At 41.2% G+C, this 19,266-nt stretch overlaps 5 protein-coding genes across 5 annotated transcripts; 2 read left to right on the top strand and 3 right to left on the bottom strand.

The window, feature by feature from the left end:
- Nucleotides 1-802: 802 nt before the first annotated feature.
- Nucleotides 803-3,050, bottom strand: LOC134178074 (phospholipid phosphatase 4-like). The gene is made up of 8 exons (XM_062644864.1): nt 2,931-3,050; nt 2,762-2,867; nt 1,810-1,897; nt 1,678-1,741; nt 1,489-1,613; nt 1,189-1,359; nt 1,097-1,120; nt 803-1,038 (listed from the first exon to the last, which is right to left on the bottom strand). The coding sequence occupies exons 1-8, from the start codon at nt 2,993-2,995 to the stop codon at nt 902-904; spliced, it is 780 nt and encodes a 259-aa protein (XP_062500848.1). The 5' UTR covers nt 2,996-3,050; the 3' UTR covers nt 803-901.
- Nucleotides 3,043-4,405, top strand: LOC134178084 (myosin regulatory light polypeptide 9-like). Its single transcript, XM_062644874.1, has 6 exons — nt 3,043-3,119; nt 3,188-3,292; nt 3,380-3,455; nt 3,528-3,708; nt 3,768-3,816; nt 4,136-4,405. Exons 1-6 carry the CDS (start codon nt 3,117-3,119, stop codon nt 4,232-4,234), a joined length of 513 nt encoding a protein of 170 aa, XP_062500858.1. The 5' UTR covers nt 3,043-3,116; the 3' UTR covers nt 4,235-4,405.
- A 1,190-nt stretch (nt 4,406-5,595) lies between these two features.
- On the bottom strand, nt 5,596-7,903 carry LOC134192128 (ubiquitin-related modifier 1-like). The gene is made up of 2 exons (XM_062660824.1): nt 7,837-7,903; nt 5,596-6,173 (listed from the first exon to the last, which is right to left on the bottom strand). The coding sequence occupies exons 1-2, from the start codon at nt 7,866-7,868 to the stop codon at nt 5,903-5,905; spliced, it is 303 nt and encodes a 100-aa protein (XP_062516808.1). The 5' UTR covers nt 7,869-7,903; the 3' UTR covers nt 5,596-5,902.
- Nucleotides 7,904-7,915: 12 nt separating this feature from the next.
- On the top strand, nt 7,916-16,750 carry LOC134192110 (casein kinase I). Its single transcript, XM_062660805.1, has 8 exons — nt 7,916-8,121; nt 8,194-8,300; nt 8,482-8,608; nt 12,702-12,800; nt 12,868-13,007; nt 13,104-13,182; nt 13,241-13,315; nt 16,141-16,750. The coding sequence occupies exons 1-8, from the start codon at nt 7,996-7,998 to the stop codon at nt 16,594-16,596; spliced, it is 1,209 nt and encodes a 402-aa protein (XP_062516789.1). The 5' UTR covers nt 7,916-7,995; the 3' UTR covers nt 16,597-16,750.
- LOC134192119 (ciliary microtubule inner protein 2B-like) lies at nt 16,701-19,266 on the bottom strand. Its single transcript, XM_062660815.1, has 6 exons — nt 19,162-19,266; nt 19,008-19,083; nt 18,789-18,945; nt 17,502-17,886; nt 16,914-17,020; nt 16,701-16,847 (listed from the first exon to the last, which is right to left on the bottom strand). Exons 1-6 carry the CDS (start codon nt 19,227-19,229, stop codon nt 16,768-16,770), a joined length of 873 nt encoding a protein of 290 aa, XP_062516799.1. The 5' UTR covers nt 19,230-19,266; the 3' UTR covers nt 16,701-16,767.

The raw sequence follows: 19,266 nt of genomic DNA, 5'->3' as shown, positions 1-19,266 counted from the left end.
TAGGCAACATCTGGGCAACCTTTGCTACTGTATTACAATCTGGAGCAAATACTGACGTAAACAATGGGGACTGCTTGACAAACAGCATTGTTCTTTGAGCACTAGAGTTAGCATATTGTAGTCTAGTAAACTAGCCCCTCCCTCTTTCCTACTGGGTAAGGGGGGCTAGCTGATTTAGAGTTACCCTTACTAAAAATGAAATTGAAAACCAAAATTTAGTCCTGCCCTAATTAATAATCGTTTTTGTACCTTGACTCCAACATAGATCACGTTTTACACTTTCTAAATTATGGAAGATTTACCCTTGTTTAACGATTTGATTTTGTTGAGGTGTAAAAGTTTGGCCACACACCCAAACCTTGGCAATTCCTACATACAGAGTATTACCTGGGTAACCATAGCCTGTGATAAGCTCATAAACTTGTAGGCAATGCAATGAGGACTGCACATGCTCAAACCATCACGTGGTCATTCCTTTTCTGTTCAGTCAGTTAGTCCAGTTTTCATGTCAAAATATCCTAGCATCAAAAAAATTTAGCTGATCTAGCCCTGAAGATTATAGCAACCCATCAATTGAATTCTAGCACGTCATACTGTGCATTGGTGTGTTCTGTGATATGAAGAATCTCTAGATCTAAAAATGGACCATATTTGAAAGTGAACATGTGTGCGTGCATGTGCATTCGTTGTGTGTGTGTGTGTTTGTGTGTGTGTGTGTGTGTGTGTGTGTGTGTGTGTGTGTGTGCGCGCGCATGCGTGTGCACGTGTGCGTCAGAGATGACACAAAGTAAACGTACCCTATGTATAGCCATATTTTGAGATTCTATAAGATGTTATGTAAAAATTCTCCTCCAGGTATCTCAATATTTCTATGAATTTCTATCATAGCTGTTGAATAGCTCTACACAGTTTCTAAATTCAAAGGGTTATGCCTTGCTTTCATAGTGTGATCTGAGACACTAGAATGTGGACTGTGACATAACCTGTTGGTTAAACTTGGGAAGTATTGTCGATAGGAAACGTAAGCAATTCCAAAACCTGCAACATTGATATCTGGACAATGACTGATTTATAAATCTATCAGTATTTTGCATACCAAGCAATGACCCGACGATGACATCTGAACACAAAGATGTATCATTCAATAACGTTGGTATGTTTGATGTTTAGCAGTATGCCTACCAGTACCTTGCCAGTGATGTTTATAGTCACACGTTCTGGACACTGCTATTAGGAGGGCTCCAAATGCTGGGGAAAATGCAGCCACGAGCCGCCATGACTGGCCTCTTCCTAGAGAAGAGAAACAGTGTAGCTTCCCTGCCCAGTAGAGTGACAGATAACCCAGTCCAGCGAATGACCCTAATAGGAAAGTGATTAATTAAGTTAAACAATTTACTTAAACAGTTGTTTCAACTCGCAATCAAATGTCCTGCTGCCTGTTCATTCAAAGTCTGCCTCAGTGTGAAAGAATATGACTACATGTCTTACACGAGGAATGTCCACTAGGAAAGCTTTTCCGTCCTTCCAGAATCATCACAGGATCACCTGTACATCTCCAATCAACCTTGAATATACCATCCGGAAAACAGCGATAGAAAAAATCAGGACGCGGTCTACGATGCAGCAACATGTTACATTGTATCAGCAAAGTCACTGGATATGGCAAAAGATAACCACCTTCCGACTGCAAGTTTGATAAAGTTCGTGATGACAGCATTGAGTGTCAGAGCCAATGTCAATCCTAACCATCAAGAATAAAATTAACGTAAATCCATAAAGGTTGCACACAATTACTTGAGACCAGTTTACCAAGTAGTGCATGTCCCATTTCTGACTTATCAGTTGAATAGAGCAAACGTAGCAGAATGCATATAAGAGGAACACCGATTGAAATAGCCTGTGAAATGACAATTTATATAAAACAGATTAAAATTGTTACAAGTCCGCCCATGACACACGGATGACTGAGGAGCAAAGAAGCATTTTGAAATCTCTTCAAGTGACAAGTAAATAAGACAGGCAATAGATACTGGAAGTTGTGCATGCAGTCAGTCAGGTTGAAGTCAATGCATGTCTTTGTACGAAAGTGAAGCATCTCAATGCGATGAATATTACCAAATACACGTACATATCATCAATTATATCTCTCATCCCAAACAACCATCCGCTAAAAGTGAGATTCACCACTCAACTAACTACATTTCAATTTACGTACTCCATAATTTACCAATACAAAGAGAGAGGTTCTTCAAGTATGGTATGTAAGCAGCAAATTGCTGTAATAATATAAGACTGTTTTGTAATGTTTGGTGCATGCAACACACACACACACGCACACACACACACACACACACACACACACACACACACACACACACACACACACACTAGCCTCGGCTTCCCAGACCCGTACACGGGTCTGGGAGGCCGAGGCTACACAAACGCGCACACACACACACACACACACACACACACACACACACACACACACACACACACTAGCCTCGGCTTCCCAGACCCGTACATGGGTCTGGGAGGCCGAGGCTACACAAACGCACACACACACACACACACACACACACACACACACACACACACACACACACACACACACACAGAATGGTTAACCTTGGAGTTGCATGTCTCCCACTGATCAATACTAAATAATTAATAATATAATTAATATTAAAAATTAATTATAGAAGATACTCTATCGTATCTAGATATTTAGTAGTCTAGACAGACTAGTCTACACGCTTACAAACACTGCGTTAGGTGTGATCGTGTCTGGTGAAATAGGATTTTTGTATAGCCATATCTCTTCTTGCTGAATGACTCTGATAAATGGCTTGACGTTCTCCGTTTGTCTGCACAATTTAATTAGCGTTACTTACACGATTCTATCGCAAATCACAGGCTGCATATCTTACAAAAACACGACGAAAAGAACGATTCGCAGAGCAATTTCGACAACAATCAGAACACGTGACGACATCAATGAAACCTCCGATAGGCTAACCCGTATTATAATTCGCGCATAAGCAGAGGGATCTCGAGGTGCAACGTAGCGTGCGCGTTTCACATTTTTTGTTCTCCATCTCATCGCGTGTGTTCAAATGGTGCGTGCTTTTGTTGGCGTTATTTTCAGCGTTTTTCACATAGTATTATTTGTGTGCGCACTGTCCAGGCTGCGAGAAAAGCAGGAAAGAAGAACCCGAAGAAGCGAGCTCAACGAGCCACTTCGAACGTGTTTGCTATGTTTGACCAAGCTCAAATACAGGAATTCAAAGAGGTACAGTACAGTGCGTCTGAACGGCAAGCCGTTATAGCATGTATCTGTCCATACCCACGCTCACCTGTTGCCCGAATTTTGCTTTAGGCGTTCAATATGATCGACCAGAACAGGGACGGATTCATCGACAAAGAAGATCTAAAGGACATGATGGCTTCGTTAGGTGAGGCCCCTTTGTGGGTTGACCTCGGAAGTTATGGTTAATTACTTCACCTTCTGCGTATTTCTTTGTTAGGCCGAGAATATCCGGAGTCGTATTATGATGAGATGATGGGCGAGAGTTTGGGACCGATGAATTTCACGATGTTTCTCACCGTCTTTGGAGAGAAATTAAATGGTACGGACCCGGAGGACGTCATAAAGAACGCGTTTGCGTGTTTTGACGAAGAAGGGACCGGATATATACACGACGACAAGTACAATGGCTGTGGATAAATTGATTTAGAGTTTGGTGTCACTGCTGAGTTTGTTGTAGGCTACGTGAACTGCTCATGACCATGGGAGATCGATTCACTGAAGATGAGGTTTGTGGTAGTGTAAATCTCAGCTGGAGAGATAGACGGATTAATTCCTGTTTGCGTGGGGTGTGCATTTCATTCTTCTCCTGGAAGTCTAGTTTGTAGGTATTTGTGTGAGATATTTTCGGCATGAACATAAGGTTTGGGAAACCATAGCGTCCATGTCAAAATATAAACAGCCCTCACATGCTACTGTAGACTGTGTTACAGTAATAATGTGTCTGTTTGTGTGTATGTATATATGTATGTGTCTGTGTTCTATCCAGTGTAAACCAATCTTGCTACTCCGTTTTCTGTCATTTCTCATGTATTTTTTATGTCACAGGTTGATGAGATGTTTCGAGATGCTCCCATAGATGCTGAGGGAAAGTTTGATTACCCAGCATTTACTCGAATTCTGAAGCATGGTACAAAGGATGAGTAAGTTTAGCTATTATCTCTGACTTGATTTGCTTGGAAATAGTTTTACTGATGTGGAGTTATGCTGGATGGATAGAATTCAGGAGTAACTGTTGTCTACAGTTAATGTTTTAATTAAGTACAGTTTGTGGTAGAAATAGTGTTATACCAATCAATTTCAAGCTCAAAGATGAAAGTTCAGCTTTTGTTGTGAGATTCATCAATTGCCTAGGTTAAATGTGAGAACATGGAAGTGGACTCTTAGTCACTAAGCATACTAATAGAGCAACGATGACATAAGTTTGAGGCTAATACAGTAGTATATCTGACCCCCCAAGAGTGTTATGTTGCTGGCCATTCAATGTTTCATGTGCTTGGAGGATGGTGACCAAAGCAAAGGAAGTGCAATGAAGCATGTATTCTCATATCTTAGCAATTTTTAACTGGATGTGGATATCCTAGAGGAGATCGAATACTTTTCCTTGTGCAGTTCATGTCATGGAGCTATTCATAATATGATGATGATCAGTAAGTACCACAGTTATGATGATGATGATTTGTAGCTTCACAGGAGTGCACAAAAATAGAGATTTTAGTCTAGGTACATACCATATTATACTACTATAAGATATTATAAGATGAAACATTGGTGGGAATTTATTTTATCCGTTTGCTAAGAAATTGACAGAAAAAGCATGATTTTATTTTGGGAGTTGGGCATCATTTGCATTGTTGGATAATCGATACTGTCTATGTACCCACAACAGCTGTGGCTGTGTTGTGACCATCACATTTCCCTAACTTACTGGTCTCCAACTATACTGTCTAGCGATGAAGAATTGCTGTGCCAGCACAAAGAAGGTATCTAGACCTCATTCTTAACCTTCCTGGTAGACAGGGTAGGCACAAAAGATGGCAAGCACTGCAGGGGTTACCATCTTGTGGCCTCATCACCATGATGCCTGATCCTATGTGTGATGACCTCAGCATATCCCTGTGGGCAAATTAATGGCAGATTTTATATTGGTGCTCCCTGAAAGACCTTCAAAATAAATTTCCTGCCAATATTTCATCTTATACCATATGCCACCGTATCCGTGTCAGAGTTTTCTTTCTGGCTGTGCTAAGCAGATACCAGAAGGATATCTTTCTAAAACGGTAAGTCCTAGTACTATTCTACTGTATTCTCGTAAGGATAAGACACTGCTGAATTATTATAAAAGACAACCACGTGAGTCCGCGTAGACAGAATATGATGGAATCACATCGTAGTTTCAAAATAATCAAAAGTACAGTCACTGCAGCCGTAGCCCACCCTTACATGATTACACGTACAGTATACATTATACTGTACAACCTACAGCCTACCTTCAGTGACAGTAGAATGTGGTGTCTTTCACAACATTTCAAACCTCAGTATGTGCCATTAAAATAAATTACAAGAGAATCGTGCACTGTCATGTCAGCAAGCTCAATTTTTTGTCCATTGTACCCTGTTAGTGTGCTTGAAACTAGATTATATGCAGCAGCACATACTATAACATATCAACTACTGATACTTGATATCATACACATTCATTGCTTTGTTACAAACACCCATGACGATAGTCTTGCATAGCCAGAGCCTTTCGGAAAGGGTCTGTCTATGTGAGACTAACCCATGGTATCAATCACTACTTTAAATTGTTTATCTCTATCCTCCATGTAAAGTTGATATAAATACAATCTTGTCCCCACTTCTGATCTGATACTCCAGTTCTCCCAGTAGCTCCCAGTCGGTGTCATTCACCAGTACGAGTATCCCTGGTCTCACCGTCTGTCCCTGCATGAACAGTTCAGGCCTTTCTAGCAGAAGATTGTCTCTAATCCAATACAACAACAATCCGATCGTCCACAATTCTTCTTGAGCTGGTAACGTCACACAGTGTTTCTTAACTTTGCCAAACAAAAGCTCAGCGCCACCACTATCGTACACAACATAGGAGAATAACATCAAACTTGTAACACAACAAGAGCAAAGACATATGAGCACATTCACCATGGAAGTAAAACAGTGATTAAAAATTATCCAGTTAATTACTCATAAATCAAAATACAACATATTACAAAGTATTTCCGAAATATTATTAATAATACTAATTATACTATTCTCTACGACAGCAGACATAGTGACACATACAGTCAGTAATTTCACTTGTAGTTGTAATAAACTGCATAACGTGTGTGAAAATATGAGTACAGATAATTGATAGTATCATACTGGAAAGTGTATGGCTGGTTGAGAGTAGTGATTTTTGTTTGAGTTTTGCTTACAGTAGTCGTTCAGTTGTGTCATTTCACTTATTACTTGTGTATACATTGTGTTATGGTCAATATATATAGTGAGACAATGGGTCTCAGACGACAACTGAGAGTCTGTGTAGTGTGTACTCTCATGCCACAACTATTCCTACCATTACCGTCTGAGCTGGACCAGATGCTGTGAACCAAATGGTCCACTATTGGTCTGCATCCAGCATGTGCAAATTTCAACAAATGTTGGCAACGACCAGCATCTGGCGAGAGTATGCATGCACCTCACAGAAAGACAGTATCCACCAGCACTAGCACTGTTCGTGCCACATGCCTGAGGACAGCCAGATGGTCCGATGCCATACTTGTAAAGGATGGTATAATATTGTGTACGGGTCACAAGACTGGCGTTAATGGCTACAAGTGTACAATAGAAGTGTGACCAGTTTTAGTTTGCCTGTTTAGACTTCTGTCTGTTTTGAAAGAATTAAGAGAATAATGGATGTGTAGGATGCAAGTGATTACTACTGGCAAGTATCTTGCAGCTCGTCGCATGCATAGTAGCAAAGGTTACACTATACAGTTCTTTTCAGTTCAGTGTAAAATCAGATGTCCTAGGACCACTTGTCGCTACTCTGAGACCACTATGGCTGCCCTAACTGGCCCTAGGACCACGTGCAGCTGCCATAACTAGTCCTGGTCAGGGTAGGACCACTTGAGGAAGCACATGCAGTAACAACCATAAGTGATCTCGGGGATCAAGTATGGCAGCCACAAGTGGTCCAGGACCAGTTATGGCAGCCACGTGTAGTTCTATGGGTGGCGGACCAACTGTGGCATGACAGGGTGTACCATTAATTTTACAACAAATTCCAAGGCATCTGGTGGATTGGTCTTTGGCCTCGGGCTGAAGGCTTTCCCTTTCTAAATACAAATTCATTCATTCATTCATCATTCGTTTCAAAGAACACCATTATCATCACAACAATCTAGTTACAATACAAAAGTTCATTCATTCATTCAAGATCTCACGATTCCTGAATAATATTGCTACATTGTATAGCCATACAATGCATGCATTCTAGACACTGCTCAGCCCATCCAAAAACTAGACTCCTGTCTACACAAATGCAAAGCTAAAGACGACCTTTCAAAGAGCGTAACATTTGTACGACATCCTCGCCCGCAGCCGGTATGCACCTCATGCAGCACTCTAGCTGCATAGGCATTACCCCACAGTGAAGTAACAAGAGGGAATACTTCGTTAGACGACAATTAGCATGCAGCACATTGCTCGACAATGCAACAATAACCGTAACTACACAGTGATCTTACCTGAACTCTACTGACAATTCCACCGCACTCATAGAATGTTGTGATGTTCGCCTTCTCGTAATCGCTATAGCGCATGCGCGAGGTTAGAAGCTTGTACGTCAATGTTGCGGGTGATTTCAGTGTGATTGCGATACTTTTGAGTCTCAGTGCGACAATAGCATGGCAAGCAGTAGCTCTGGCAGCAAGGGTGAATATCAGGTGGGAGGGAAGTACCGACTTGTGCGTAAAATCGGCAGCGGAAGTTTCGGCGACATTTATTTGGCCGTCAATATCACCAACGGCGAGGTAACGGTACAGAACGGTGGCGAAGGTGTTCGTGTATCAACCAGATGTCTTTTGCTGACGTAATGTGTCCAGGAAGTAGCCGTGAAAATGGAATCTCAGAAAGCTCGTCACCCGCAACTGCTGTACGAGTCGAAGCTGTACAGAATTTTGAACGGTGGCCTGGGCATTCCGAATATCAGGTAATTGAGTTACTGTGCTTCTTCAAACTGCCAAACTTTTTACGCGTTGTCTAACCACGCCTTCGGTCGTCGGTGTCGGTGTCTGGCCTGGCCTGGGGTCTTGTTGCGTTGCTATGACAGCTAGGAGACCCCTGCTGTTTTGAGTTGTAGTTTTGACACCCGTTTTGGTTGCTTTTAATAGGTGGTATGGACAAGATAGAGATTACAACGTTCTTGTGATGGATCTTCTTGGCCCCAGCTTGGAGGATCTATTCAACTTTTGTTCAAGACGTTTCTCTATGAAAACAGTATTGATGCTAGCAGACCAGGTAAAAACTGGACACTCATTAATTTGGTTGGATTTTTGTTGATTTTTAGGTGGTATGTTTGTGGCTGAGTTTTGCTTTCTATTGGTCTGGTCTGTTTGAGGCTGTTGGTGATCTTGGTTTTGTTTGTGTTTGCTTGATTGCCTGTCTGTCTGCCCCTCTGTCCATTAGTTTTTAGAGCATTTTGGCAGAGTTGAGGTGCATTTCTACTGCCTTGACTCAAGGACACTTGAAGATAAGGGTGAAAATAAGGCACATGGCAAAGTCTCTTTCTAAGGACGATATGCAAGTATCCTTGATGTGGCTGTGAATGTAGCTGAGTTTAAAAGAGACTGTGGGAAGTAGGAAAGAAGGCTCAATGCACTCTCTTACAGCTAGTAGTAGGACTGGGTTCGTAGTATAAGGTTGGTTGTGCACTAGTAGAGGATTTATGAAAATAGAACAATTAGTTTGTCTGTTTGTTTGACCTTTGCTTTGCTGCTCATGAACTCTGCATAAATACTAGCAAGTGAAAGACAATAGAAAGCTTCATATACAGAAAAATACTATATCTAGTAAAAGAGATTACTGTATATCTTCAATTAAATGTCATGGCATTTATTTTTAGCTAGGGTTCCAATCGCAGTGTTTAATGAGGGTGGCGCTTATTCAAGGGCAGCGTTTATTTGGTAAAGGCTCTGTCCGTGCTTTAGAAGTGTGTATGTGTACACACTGTAGGTTTGACACCTTTACAAGAGAACAAAACTAACGATACTGGTACGTATTTCTCACTTTAAGACGTCATGCGGTCAAACAGTATACGGGTAGTCTAAGAAACGTTTACCTCACATCTCCGAAGAAGTCGTATGATTCTTCCTTCAAACTTTGAGCTAGATATATTGAAATTGATTGAAATGCGTCATTTAAACGAGGGTGGCTTTTAATCAAGGAAATACGGTATACATATTTGTTATGAGTAGAAGACAACTAGTATTGAAACATCAGTGGTTTATTTTGTTCATTGTGACTGTATATCCACAGTTTGAAGATGCTGCTGAAGCTTTTTGCAGTCTCTTTAGTTCATGCAGCTTTGTGCCAGACCATCTTATGCTGCTGTGATGCTTAATTAAAAGTCCATGTGAGTTGTTGTAGCTACTCTATAAGCTATGGATATTCTAGGAGCTTCTGATCCATCTGTTCAAAGCGAGTCTTGTATAGTGTCTTTGAGTCAAGACTGACTAGCCTTCTTATTTTGGGGTTTTTGTGGTGACCATTAATTGTAAATAGTTACTGAATTAGAACGTCTGGTTACTTGGAACACCAGTTTGTCTTTATCTACTAGAAAGCTCTTGATGAAGTAGAAAGGAGCAGTGTTTATCTTTACGGGTGGGTTGACCAGGCAGTGTTTTAAGAAAGATATACTACAAACTGATTAAACTTAGCCTTGCCTCATCTGAGAGTAACAGTAACTGTCTAGTTGTTTTTATTTGCTGTTGTCTCAATTCAGAGGGTTTTGTACTTGTAGAAAGTTTGTAAGGGGGGATTTCATTGGCAGTGGCCATTTCTTATTTGGTAAGAAACTTATTTGGAGATTTATTATCACAGCGTACTGACAAGACAACAGCTTACAGTTTCTGTCTACTGTTGAGTCTTTTTTATTTTGATGATTTTGTATTGTTTGTTCTAATTGAACTGCCAGGCGATAATGCATTGAAGATGCCTTTCATTTGCCTTCTTTGTTTCACATGTATGTATTTCTAATCAGCTTGTTGCCAGTGGAGGTGATAATGATGACATTCAGATTTTCAATTGCTTGATCTATTGTTAGCAACTGAAAATCTCTTGTGACGGAATTCAACTATCTCTAGTATGAAACACACTTTAGTAAAACTGAATCAAACAAGTTTCAGCATCACAATGCTAGCAGCATATGTACAGTGTATCTCTTCAGTATGTGAGGTGGGGGGTGTAAACTGGTCAGTATCACTCTAATGCTGCTTCTATTAGTTAAGGTAATAACTGCCTCTTATCTCATGATTCTGTTATTCTAGTTGTTTACAAAGATGTGCACACTTCTGCTAGCTGTGAGAATCTTGCTGTTTCATCATGACCCCTGGCTGTTGTGTTTTCTTAGACTTAGTTATGTGAAGTTTTAGTGTTCACATGGAATTACTTTATAGTAATGACATTTTTTAGAAAATAGTAACAGTGCTGACAACAGAGGGAAAGAGAACCATTGTAATTTAATTTGAGCTACCGAGGCTGGTAAACATGAAGTCTGCTTAGCATTGATGCTGTAGAGTTGTTTGTCATACCTAGTTATTTTAGACTTCTACGTTCAGTAAATATACTGAATGTTGCTATGTGGTTCAACCGCTGCTATTGGATCAAACCGAATGGTCTTGGTTGACAACATTACAGTGTATGTTGCAAATGAAGCAACTGAGTAAATAGTTGGTGTTGCGTTTGCTATTTTGTCTAAGTAATTGTATACATGTGGCGTGCAGTATCATGGGTGGGTATTTGGTGAGTTAAAGGGGAACTCCAATGAAAACACAACCTGATCTTAAAATGTAGGCTGCGCCAGGCTGACACGTTATCTCCGCCTACACCAAATGAATTGCTTGTGTAGCTCAGTTATCTTGCCAGTAAACTACACGAAAACTAAATGGAAATGGTAGTTATAGAGGGATGTTGTGTTTTAAGGCCTTAGAAGAGCTCTCTGTAACAAAAGTAGGATGCTAGACGTTGTTTTCTCCCCTAGGTGTTGCTAGACCTCATCCTCTCCTCTCACAGAAGATGAGACTAGTGCAATGAAACTCAATGGTACTTAGCGTTAGCCTTCGTTTTATTAATCTACGAAGAGAAACATTCAGAGGGTTCAAATATGAGGTTCTCTTGGAGAGATCTGAGTATTGGACACGTTTCTTTTAAACAGTGGCTGGGCAAAGTGTTCCAGTTGCAGAATGGCTTTGATTGAGCCGTAGACTTTTAACCCGAGCACAATGATGTAACACCCTCCACATTGTAGTGCGTAGACTCGTGACCAATCTCACTGCTCTTTCGTCATTCCCGGATACACAATCCTCGATCGCGGCTCATGAGGCATCTAGATGTTATGCTGATCGCCAAAGCTGAGCACACCGGACTGCTACCTAATTTGACCTGCACGTACGACTAGAGAGCAAGAAGGGCATGTCTGCCTACACAGGTCCCTCGAAGAGAACATCTACACTTCCTTAACATACCTGAACCTTCAGCGTGTTTCTCCTCGTAGATCAATAGAGTGAACGCTGACGCTAATTACCATTGATTTTTATTGCGCTAGCCTCATCTTCTGTGAGAGGAGAGGGTCAAGTCTGCTGGGAGAACAGTCTCTAGCATCCTACTTTCGTTACAAAGAGCTTTTCTAAGGCCTTAAAACACAAGATTCCTCTATAGCTACTATTCCTGTTTAGTTTGCATGTAGTTTACTGGCAAGCTAGCTGAGCTACCAAGGCAATTCATTTGATGTAGGCAGAGCTTAGCGCCAATGACGTGGCAGCCTGGCACATGCTCCGTACATAGCACGCATTTTCTTCGCTACCAAAGCGACTGCTTGCCTTAAAGTAGCATGAAATTTCACGATAAATACTACATTTTGACATCAAGTTGCATTTCAGTTGGAGTTCCCCTGCGGTGGTTGTCATCGTTGTTGGTTGTGCTGGTGTTAGCAACTGTACTATGCCTAATTTAGGTTTCTAGTGTAGTACTGGTATACCCGGTATAAGGTATAAGGAAGCATTAAAACACATTGTCCGTTTGTCGACACGATTATCCATCTGTACATGACATGGACACAGACAGACACTAACACAGACAGACAGGAGACTGACATACAGACAAGCTGGTGGAATACAGGCCTGCTTGAATATGGCTGGTCTTCTTGCATATTGTGATAGTTGCCAAGGTGTACCACATTCTTTATAAATGGTGTGTCTGCTTGACATTCTGTTGTGGTGAAAGCTGTGGTTACTGCTTTGCCAGTTTGCTTGCTTGCTTGGCTGTTTATAAGTCAGCTCTCTGTTCGTATGTCACTTGTGTTTTGCTTCAAGGACTATGGTCTGTTTGGTTTTAGATGGTTAGTCGTATTGAGTATGTTCACAACAAGAATTTCATCCATCGTGATATCAAGCCAGACAATTTTCTAATGGGCATTGGAAAGAGTAGCAACAAGGTGGACTTTTCACAACTGACCATTGAGAGATACCACAATTGACGTGTTTGGTGTTTACCGTGTGTAGTTATATTTGATTGATTTTGGTTTGGCGAAAAAGTACAGAGACAGTCGGTCACGTCAACATATTCCATATAGAGAAGACAAGAATCTAACAGGGACGGCAAGATACGCAAGTATCAATGCACACCTAGGCATAGAACAGGCGTAAGTTGAGTAGTGTTGTGCTTCATATTACTGCAGTCTGTCATTGCTTTAGTTTTCTCAACATTTAAGTAGATAATCTGTTTGTGGTACGTATAGGCGTCGAGATGATATGGAGTCACTTGGTTATGTCTTGATGTATTTTAATCGGTCAACATTACCGTGGCAGGGATTGAAGGTTTGTTATGTGCAGAGGTAGTTGTGAATGAAATGAAAAAATACGTACATGTTGTTAGGCTGCCACGAAACGTCAGAAGTATGATAAAATTAGTGAGAAGAAGATGTCGACACCAGTGGAAGTTCTTTGCAAGGTTATGATTTTGAGTGTCACGTGTGTTTATAATTGCTTTGCTATAAGCTGTGTTTTGAAGTCCTCATTTGCTTTTGAATTTATTTGTTGTGTTTGTTACATGTTTGTATATCTGTTAGTTTGATTGATCATTAACAAATATTTTGTCATTTGTTAATACATCAGTGCACTGCACGGTAGAATGGTATTCAGATTATGGTTGTTTGTCTATCTGTCTCTGTTATCTTATTTGTCCATCTGTCTATTGTCTGTCTCTTTGCTCCTCTGCTTATCTGTCTTTTGTCTGTCTGTCTGTCTGTCTGTCTGTCAATACATATATTTTTTATAAATGAACGTTTTAAAACACGTTTTAACTACGTTTTAAAAACAAACATATAACACTTAAAGAGAACAATGCAGAGTACTCGGAGCCAACTTATTGGCTGAAACACTTGGTAGAGCAATCATTGTCCTTAGCATTGCACTTTTGAAGTTGAGTTGAAAATCTCTTTCTCCAGATGTCTAGAAACTCAGCAGCATTAGGTTGACCAAGTTCATCACGTGACTTCTTGGCCAGCCTTTCCAGAGAGTTTTTCCCCATCTCACCCCATCGTCCGAAATGTTTTATGACTAAGAGAATAAAACTGACGGTTGATCTACCTGGTAGATTTTCCTTAGCCTATTTTGCCGTCTTCCTCTCTTCTCTTCATTCTGCAGCAGCACCATCTGACTCAGATGACTGTGGCAAAATAGCAGAGGTCCAAGGGTGTGCCAGAGCTACATCCAGATCAAAATCCACAATGTCTGGTCTGAATTCGAATAGCAATGTCGTGGTTCTCGTCGATGGTGCACATTTAGGTTTTGAAGACAATCAGACCAACTAGATGCCACCACCAGATTTAGGGTGTGTTTCCACTAGTGCCTAAACCGGTTTAACAAGTGGTTTAAAGGTACACTCCGTCGTTTAGTGCTACACCCACGCAAACTTGATTGCATAGCTACGCAATCAAGATAGAAGGTTGGTCTGAACTACAGGCAAAGCCGGATATGAGAGCGCTAGATATTAGCAGCGAATAGCCTGAAAACAGAGCGCATACGATGGTCACGTGAGAAACATTCCGTCAAAGCACGCTAATGCTAGGAGCTTCGCTACCATCAAAATGCTAGAAGACACTCACGAGACGTTGAGAAAATGTGATGAAATGGGCATGGATGCACATGCAAGGCTGCAGGGACCAACTGCACTGCATTTGTGCGCTTGCACTTATCATGTGACCTAATTCTTGCTTACCACATGACCATCGTATGCGCTCTGTTTTCACGCTGATATGTAGCGCTCACATGTTCAAACATGGTTTTGTGTAAAACGTAACCTATTTGGTTCGTTCGACCTGAGGAAAGATGACGAGTTGGTTTGCGAGCAACCCAAACTCTGCTTCAGCAACGAGATTGCAAAATCGCTGCCATACGTTTTCCTTATTTGTACCTGTGACTACGCTCTGATATTCATCTTTGCCTATAGTTTAGCCCAACCTTCCAACTTGATTGCGTAGACCATGCAATCAAGTTTGTGGGGGCGTAGCGCTAAACGATGGAGTGTACCTTTAAGCTAATCTGGTTTAAGAAATGACCTGTTTCCACCTGCAATAAACCAGTTATTATTTTAAACCTAAACCGCTTTCTTAAACCTACTTCAAACTAGGTTTAGCAACGTGGTTTAGGTTTAACTGTCACGTGACAGTAGCGCGCTTGTTTAGATGTCTTCTGACAACGCCATTTTGATGATGTTGACTATTTTGCTTGGATAGAAGATGTAAGGGTCGTTAACTAGTAAAAAGAAATCAGCAGCTACGGAGAGAGAGAAGACGGTGTCCTTGTTCATCATCAGGAAAATTCCTACTAGCCGATGCTGAAACCAACAATTGCTCTGACTCGGCGACAGAGCAGTCCAATACTTCAAAATAAGACGTTCCTAGACGGTTTGTTTTGCACATCTGTGATGTGCAAGTTCCTAGTGGAAACAGTCGCTTTCTTGAACTGGTTTAGTTTTTAAATGCGTTTAGCTAAACTAGTTTAGGGTGCAGCTAAAGAAAACACGGCCCTAGAGGTTAATAGGTGGTCATCCCATCAGAAAGGGGTATTGACAAGCCCAATCTCAGCATGGTCGGCAAACAAAATTTGTGTGTATTAAGTGCTAACAGTTCTGAAGTTGGTATTGCGTTTAACCAAGCCCCAGCTCCTTTTCCTGTTGAGGAGCAACGCCGTGCGACGTCACAAGCTGTGGGGACTTCACTGATCAACTGCTCTGCCTCGTGTTTAGCAGTAGCTGTGTATAGCTGATATTGAATCTTCCCAGCAGATGAAAGAAGAGAAACTGTCTGTCTGTCTGTCATTATCACATATTTCTTAGATCAAACTAATTCACATTTCTGCAATGAAATTAAAAGGCTACAGCTAAACTGAAATGTCTATGAATCACTAGTGCAAGAAAGCTAATGTGGGAAGACCTGAGTGCTGAGAGTCATGGGCTTCTCAGGTCCACCACTTAGTCCGGGCAGTTTCTCTAGGATCACTTGTGCATTGCACCTTTGTAGCTGGATGGAAAGGCGTTTTCTCCAATAGTCCAAAAATTCTGGAGCATTCGGTCTTCCAGTTTCGTCTGATGACTGGTTGGATAGCTTTTTCAAGAACTTTCTTCCTTGCTCTCCCCATGTACCAAAGTGCTCGAGAACTAATGGGATGACGTTGGATGTTGAGCCTGTTTGTCTGTCTGTCTGCCTGTCTGTTTGTCTGTCTGTCTGTCTTTGTTGCTTGATTGCTTGACATCAGAATGTTTATTTTGGACAGGGCCATCCAACAGAGTTTACTATGTATCTCAACTATTGTCGAGGTCTTCGATTTGAAGAAGCTCCAGACTACATGTATTTACGTCAGTTATTTCGCATTCTATTTCGTACTCTCAATCACCAGTATGACTATTCATTTGACTGGACACTTCTGAAGCAGAAAGCTGCAAGCTATGCCAGTGGCTCTAGTCTTAATCCAGGGCATGGGACAACCACTGCCGGACAAGCAGCCGTTTCACCAGCAGCAGGGAAAAGAGCTGTTGAGAAGGACAAAGACAAGAAAGAAAGGGAAAGTATGGTGAGGAAGCCAGAAGGCATGAAACGAGTTGGAGAGGCAGAACAATCAGCTGTTGGTGGGAAAAGGGTAGAAGATACGTCCGCAATACGAAGACCGCCAGAAGTTGTAGCCAGAAGCAAGGATACTGACAGAAAACACAAGACATTGTTTCATTCGTAGGTCCAATGTAAGCCAAGATGAGTATGTGACTTGGCTAATGATACGATAATGTATGTATTGGTAAATTTTAGATTAGACTGTGTTGTACAGACTGATGGGCAAGTTTGTTTAGATTCTTGTTTTGTACAGTTTGATATTATCATTGCTAGACAAAGTTTCTGTCACGATCCGTCAATTGACTGTTGAGTATTTGCACACCGACAGCCGTTTCGTTGTACTTCCGTAAGTTGATCCAATTTCGAACATTTCCTCTGAAATGAGAAGAAAGGATCGACATGATATTGTGTTTAATATGCTTCGTGCTGTGTGTTACTTACTTGGAAGGTGACCCGTGTAGTTGGGAATGACTCCTGATTTCCTGTATATTGGATATGGTCGATTTGTGTTGATCTTCAAGCCGCAATCCGGTGTGTCTTGAAGTTTTCTGCAGGAGACGAAAGCATTAGGCTTGCGTCGTGATTAGTCCGTGATTTTGTGTATTGCTATAATTGTGTAAGTAGTTGAGTAGGTGCATAGTATTGCTGACCAGTGAATGACCAGTGAATAAGTTTGTTTTGTGACGGCTTACCTAAGAGATGTCATATACTGATAGTGATCTAACAAGGACAACTCGCTGGTAAATGGCTATCAAAGCATTGCTGCAAATCTCACTTGAAGAATGGTGAAAGAATGAATGAACAACATGCACAATAAATGATAGACAGTAGTCGACTCTATGAGCAAGCAAGAGATTTCCTTGCTACAGGCTGTATACACACTTCTACACATACATGGTTTGTGTGCCTGTTTGCCCATCTGATTGCCTGTCCATCCGCGTGCTTTTAATTGAAGTTAGCCTCAAGTCGGTGCTTATGTTCACATGAGGAGTGGTTATGTATGTAAATATTCTGCAGACGATAACTTACTTCAGCTCGGTAATTTTGACATTGGAGTCCCTGTTATTATAGATCTCTTGTTCTTTGTTGAATACTTCGAGAGCCTCTTTTGCTCGCAGATCGTGTGTTTTTCCGAGTCCACAGTGTGCATATCGTGGTACCCATCCCATGTAGCCAGGAATCGGTGGCAAGTCAATTCTGAAATGCTTTACACTGTCCTTTGGTCTTTTGTTGCAAATGTAAGGAGCTGTTTCACTTTGTTGAGGAGTTAGAGGGATTTGCTTATGTACAGTTTGTTGGAGATCAGTACCTGCTGCTTCCACCTTGGTCTGTGCATCTATGTGGTCTTGAATGGCATCTTTTGCGGCTTCTTGAAATGTGGACCCATAAGTAAAGTTGAGTCCAGGTATGAATCCTGGATATCAGAGGAATGCATGATTGAAAATATAACAAGAACAATTACTGATATCTATTATGCTAAGTTGTGCAGGTGTGTGTGTGTGTGTGTGTGTGTGTGTGTGTGTGTGTGTGTGTGTGTGTGTGTGCACGCGCAGATGCGTGTGTGTGCACGCGCAGATGCGTGTGTGTTATGTGTGTATTATTAGGTTGTAAATATTGAAACAGAAGTCACTTTTTAAAAATTCTGCTAAATCCGGTTTTGTCTTACTAGTAATTTTTTGTACTTGCTGTGAATTCGCTAATACTTGAAATCTAGACGTCCTATTGTACGAATTCTGTATTTCATGCAGAGTATTATACCAGAGTTGAGGGCTGTTTCCTCAGCTGCTTTGCGTCAGATTTATTTTGTGCGATTTTTGCTGGACTTTTCTCAGACATACGGTGTACTCATCTGTGATAACTTTGAAAATCCTATACTACACATGATAATTGCAGCAGTGCTCAGTTGGCTGCCCTTCATATGAAAGTTCTGGTATGTACAGGAACTGTATATAAAACCTAGCCCTATATATTATTGAAAAAGCCCAGTGTATCAGTGGTACTAAAGTTTGGAAGTCTAGAGCCGTTCAAGTAGTAGAGTCGGCAGAGAAACAGCTGATCAAAGTTTTTTTTAGATTTGAGTTTGAGTCTGTATTATATGTACAGTACACTGTAGCAGTGATTTATAGATGTGGTGAAAATCTAGCACACACCATATGAAGAGATCGAAGATGCCCAACCTAATATTAATAGCGGGGGAAAAGCAGCGGTAGAGTTCTTCTGAAGTTCTGGAGACTCGAACATATCTAGGGTTCTATGCATCTCTAGGTGTTTCAACGTCAGCAGCATTCCTGGCTCAGTGCTCGTTTTAATTAATACCTGAATAGCTAGAAACCATATTGCGTGCAAACTTTGCACCTCCTGACCACGGAGGCACAGCCATTCTTTTCTTCAAATCTGGAAGAACGCCTCCATCAAATCGCACGTGTTTATCCGGGCAAGCTTGCACGATCTTCGTCGTCCAATCATTTTGTCGCTACAAATAGACGTCAAAAACCAATCTCGTCTCGTCGTAAAGATTTAATTGGAACAACTGACCTTCGCCAACTGTCTTGTTAACGAACCGTAAGTTTTACCATAGTAGAACTTTAACTGCGGGCGATATCCCAAGTAGCTAGAGAAAATTAGCGCCGCGTTTCTATCTGATATATATATAGACTATTTCGCTATGACATTGTTTATGTCAACGTACCCAGGCACGTATGCTCCGTCCAGAGCTCCTGGAAGATAGCGCTTCGATCTCTGTACTTCTGCAGCCATCTGTTGTAGCTAGCGTGTTCTGTTTGCTAGCTATAGA

Source organism: Corticium candelabrum, chromosome 1, assembly GCF_963422355.1.
Source record: "Corticium candelabrum chromosome 1, ooCorCand1.1, whole genome shotgun sequence".
NCBI lineage: Eukaryota > Metazoa > Porifera > Homoscleromorpha > Homosclerophorida > Plakinidae > Corticium > Corticium candelabrum.
Note: the sequence above shows the minus strand (reverse complement) of the source record. Positions and strands in the feature narration are given on the sequence as shown.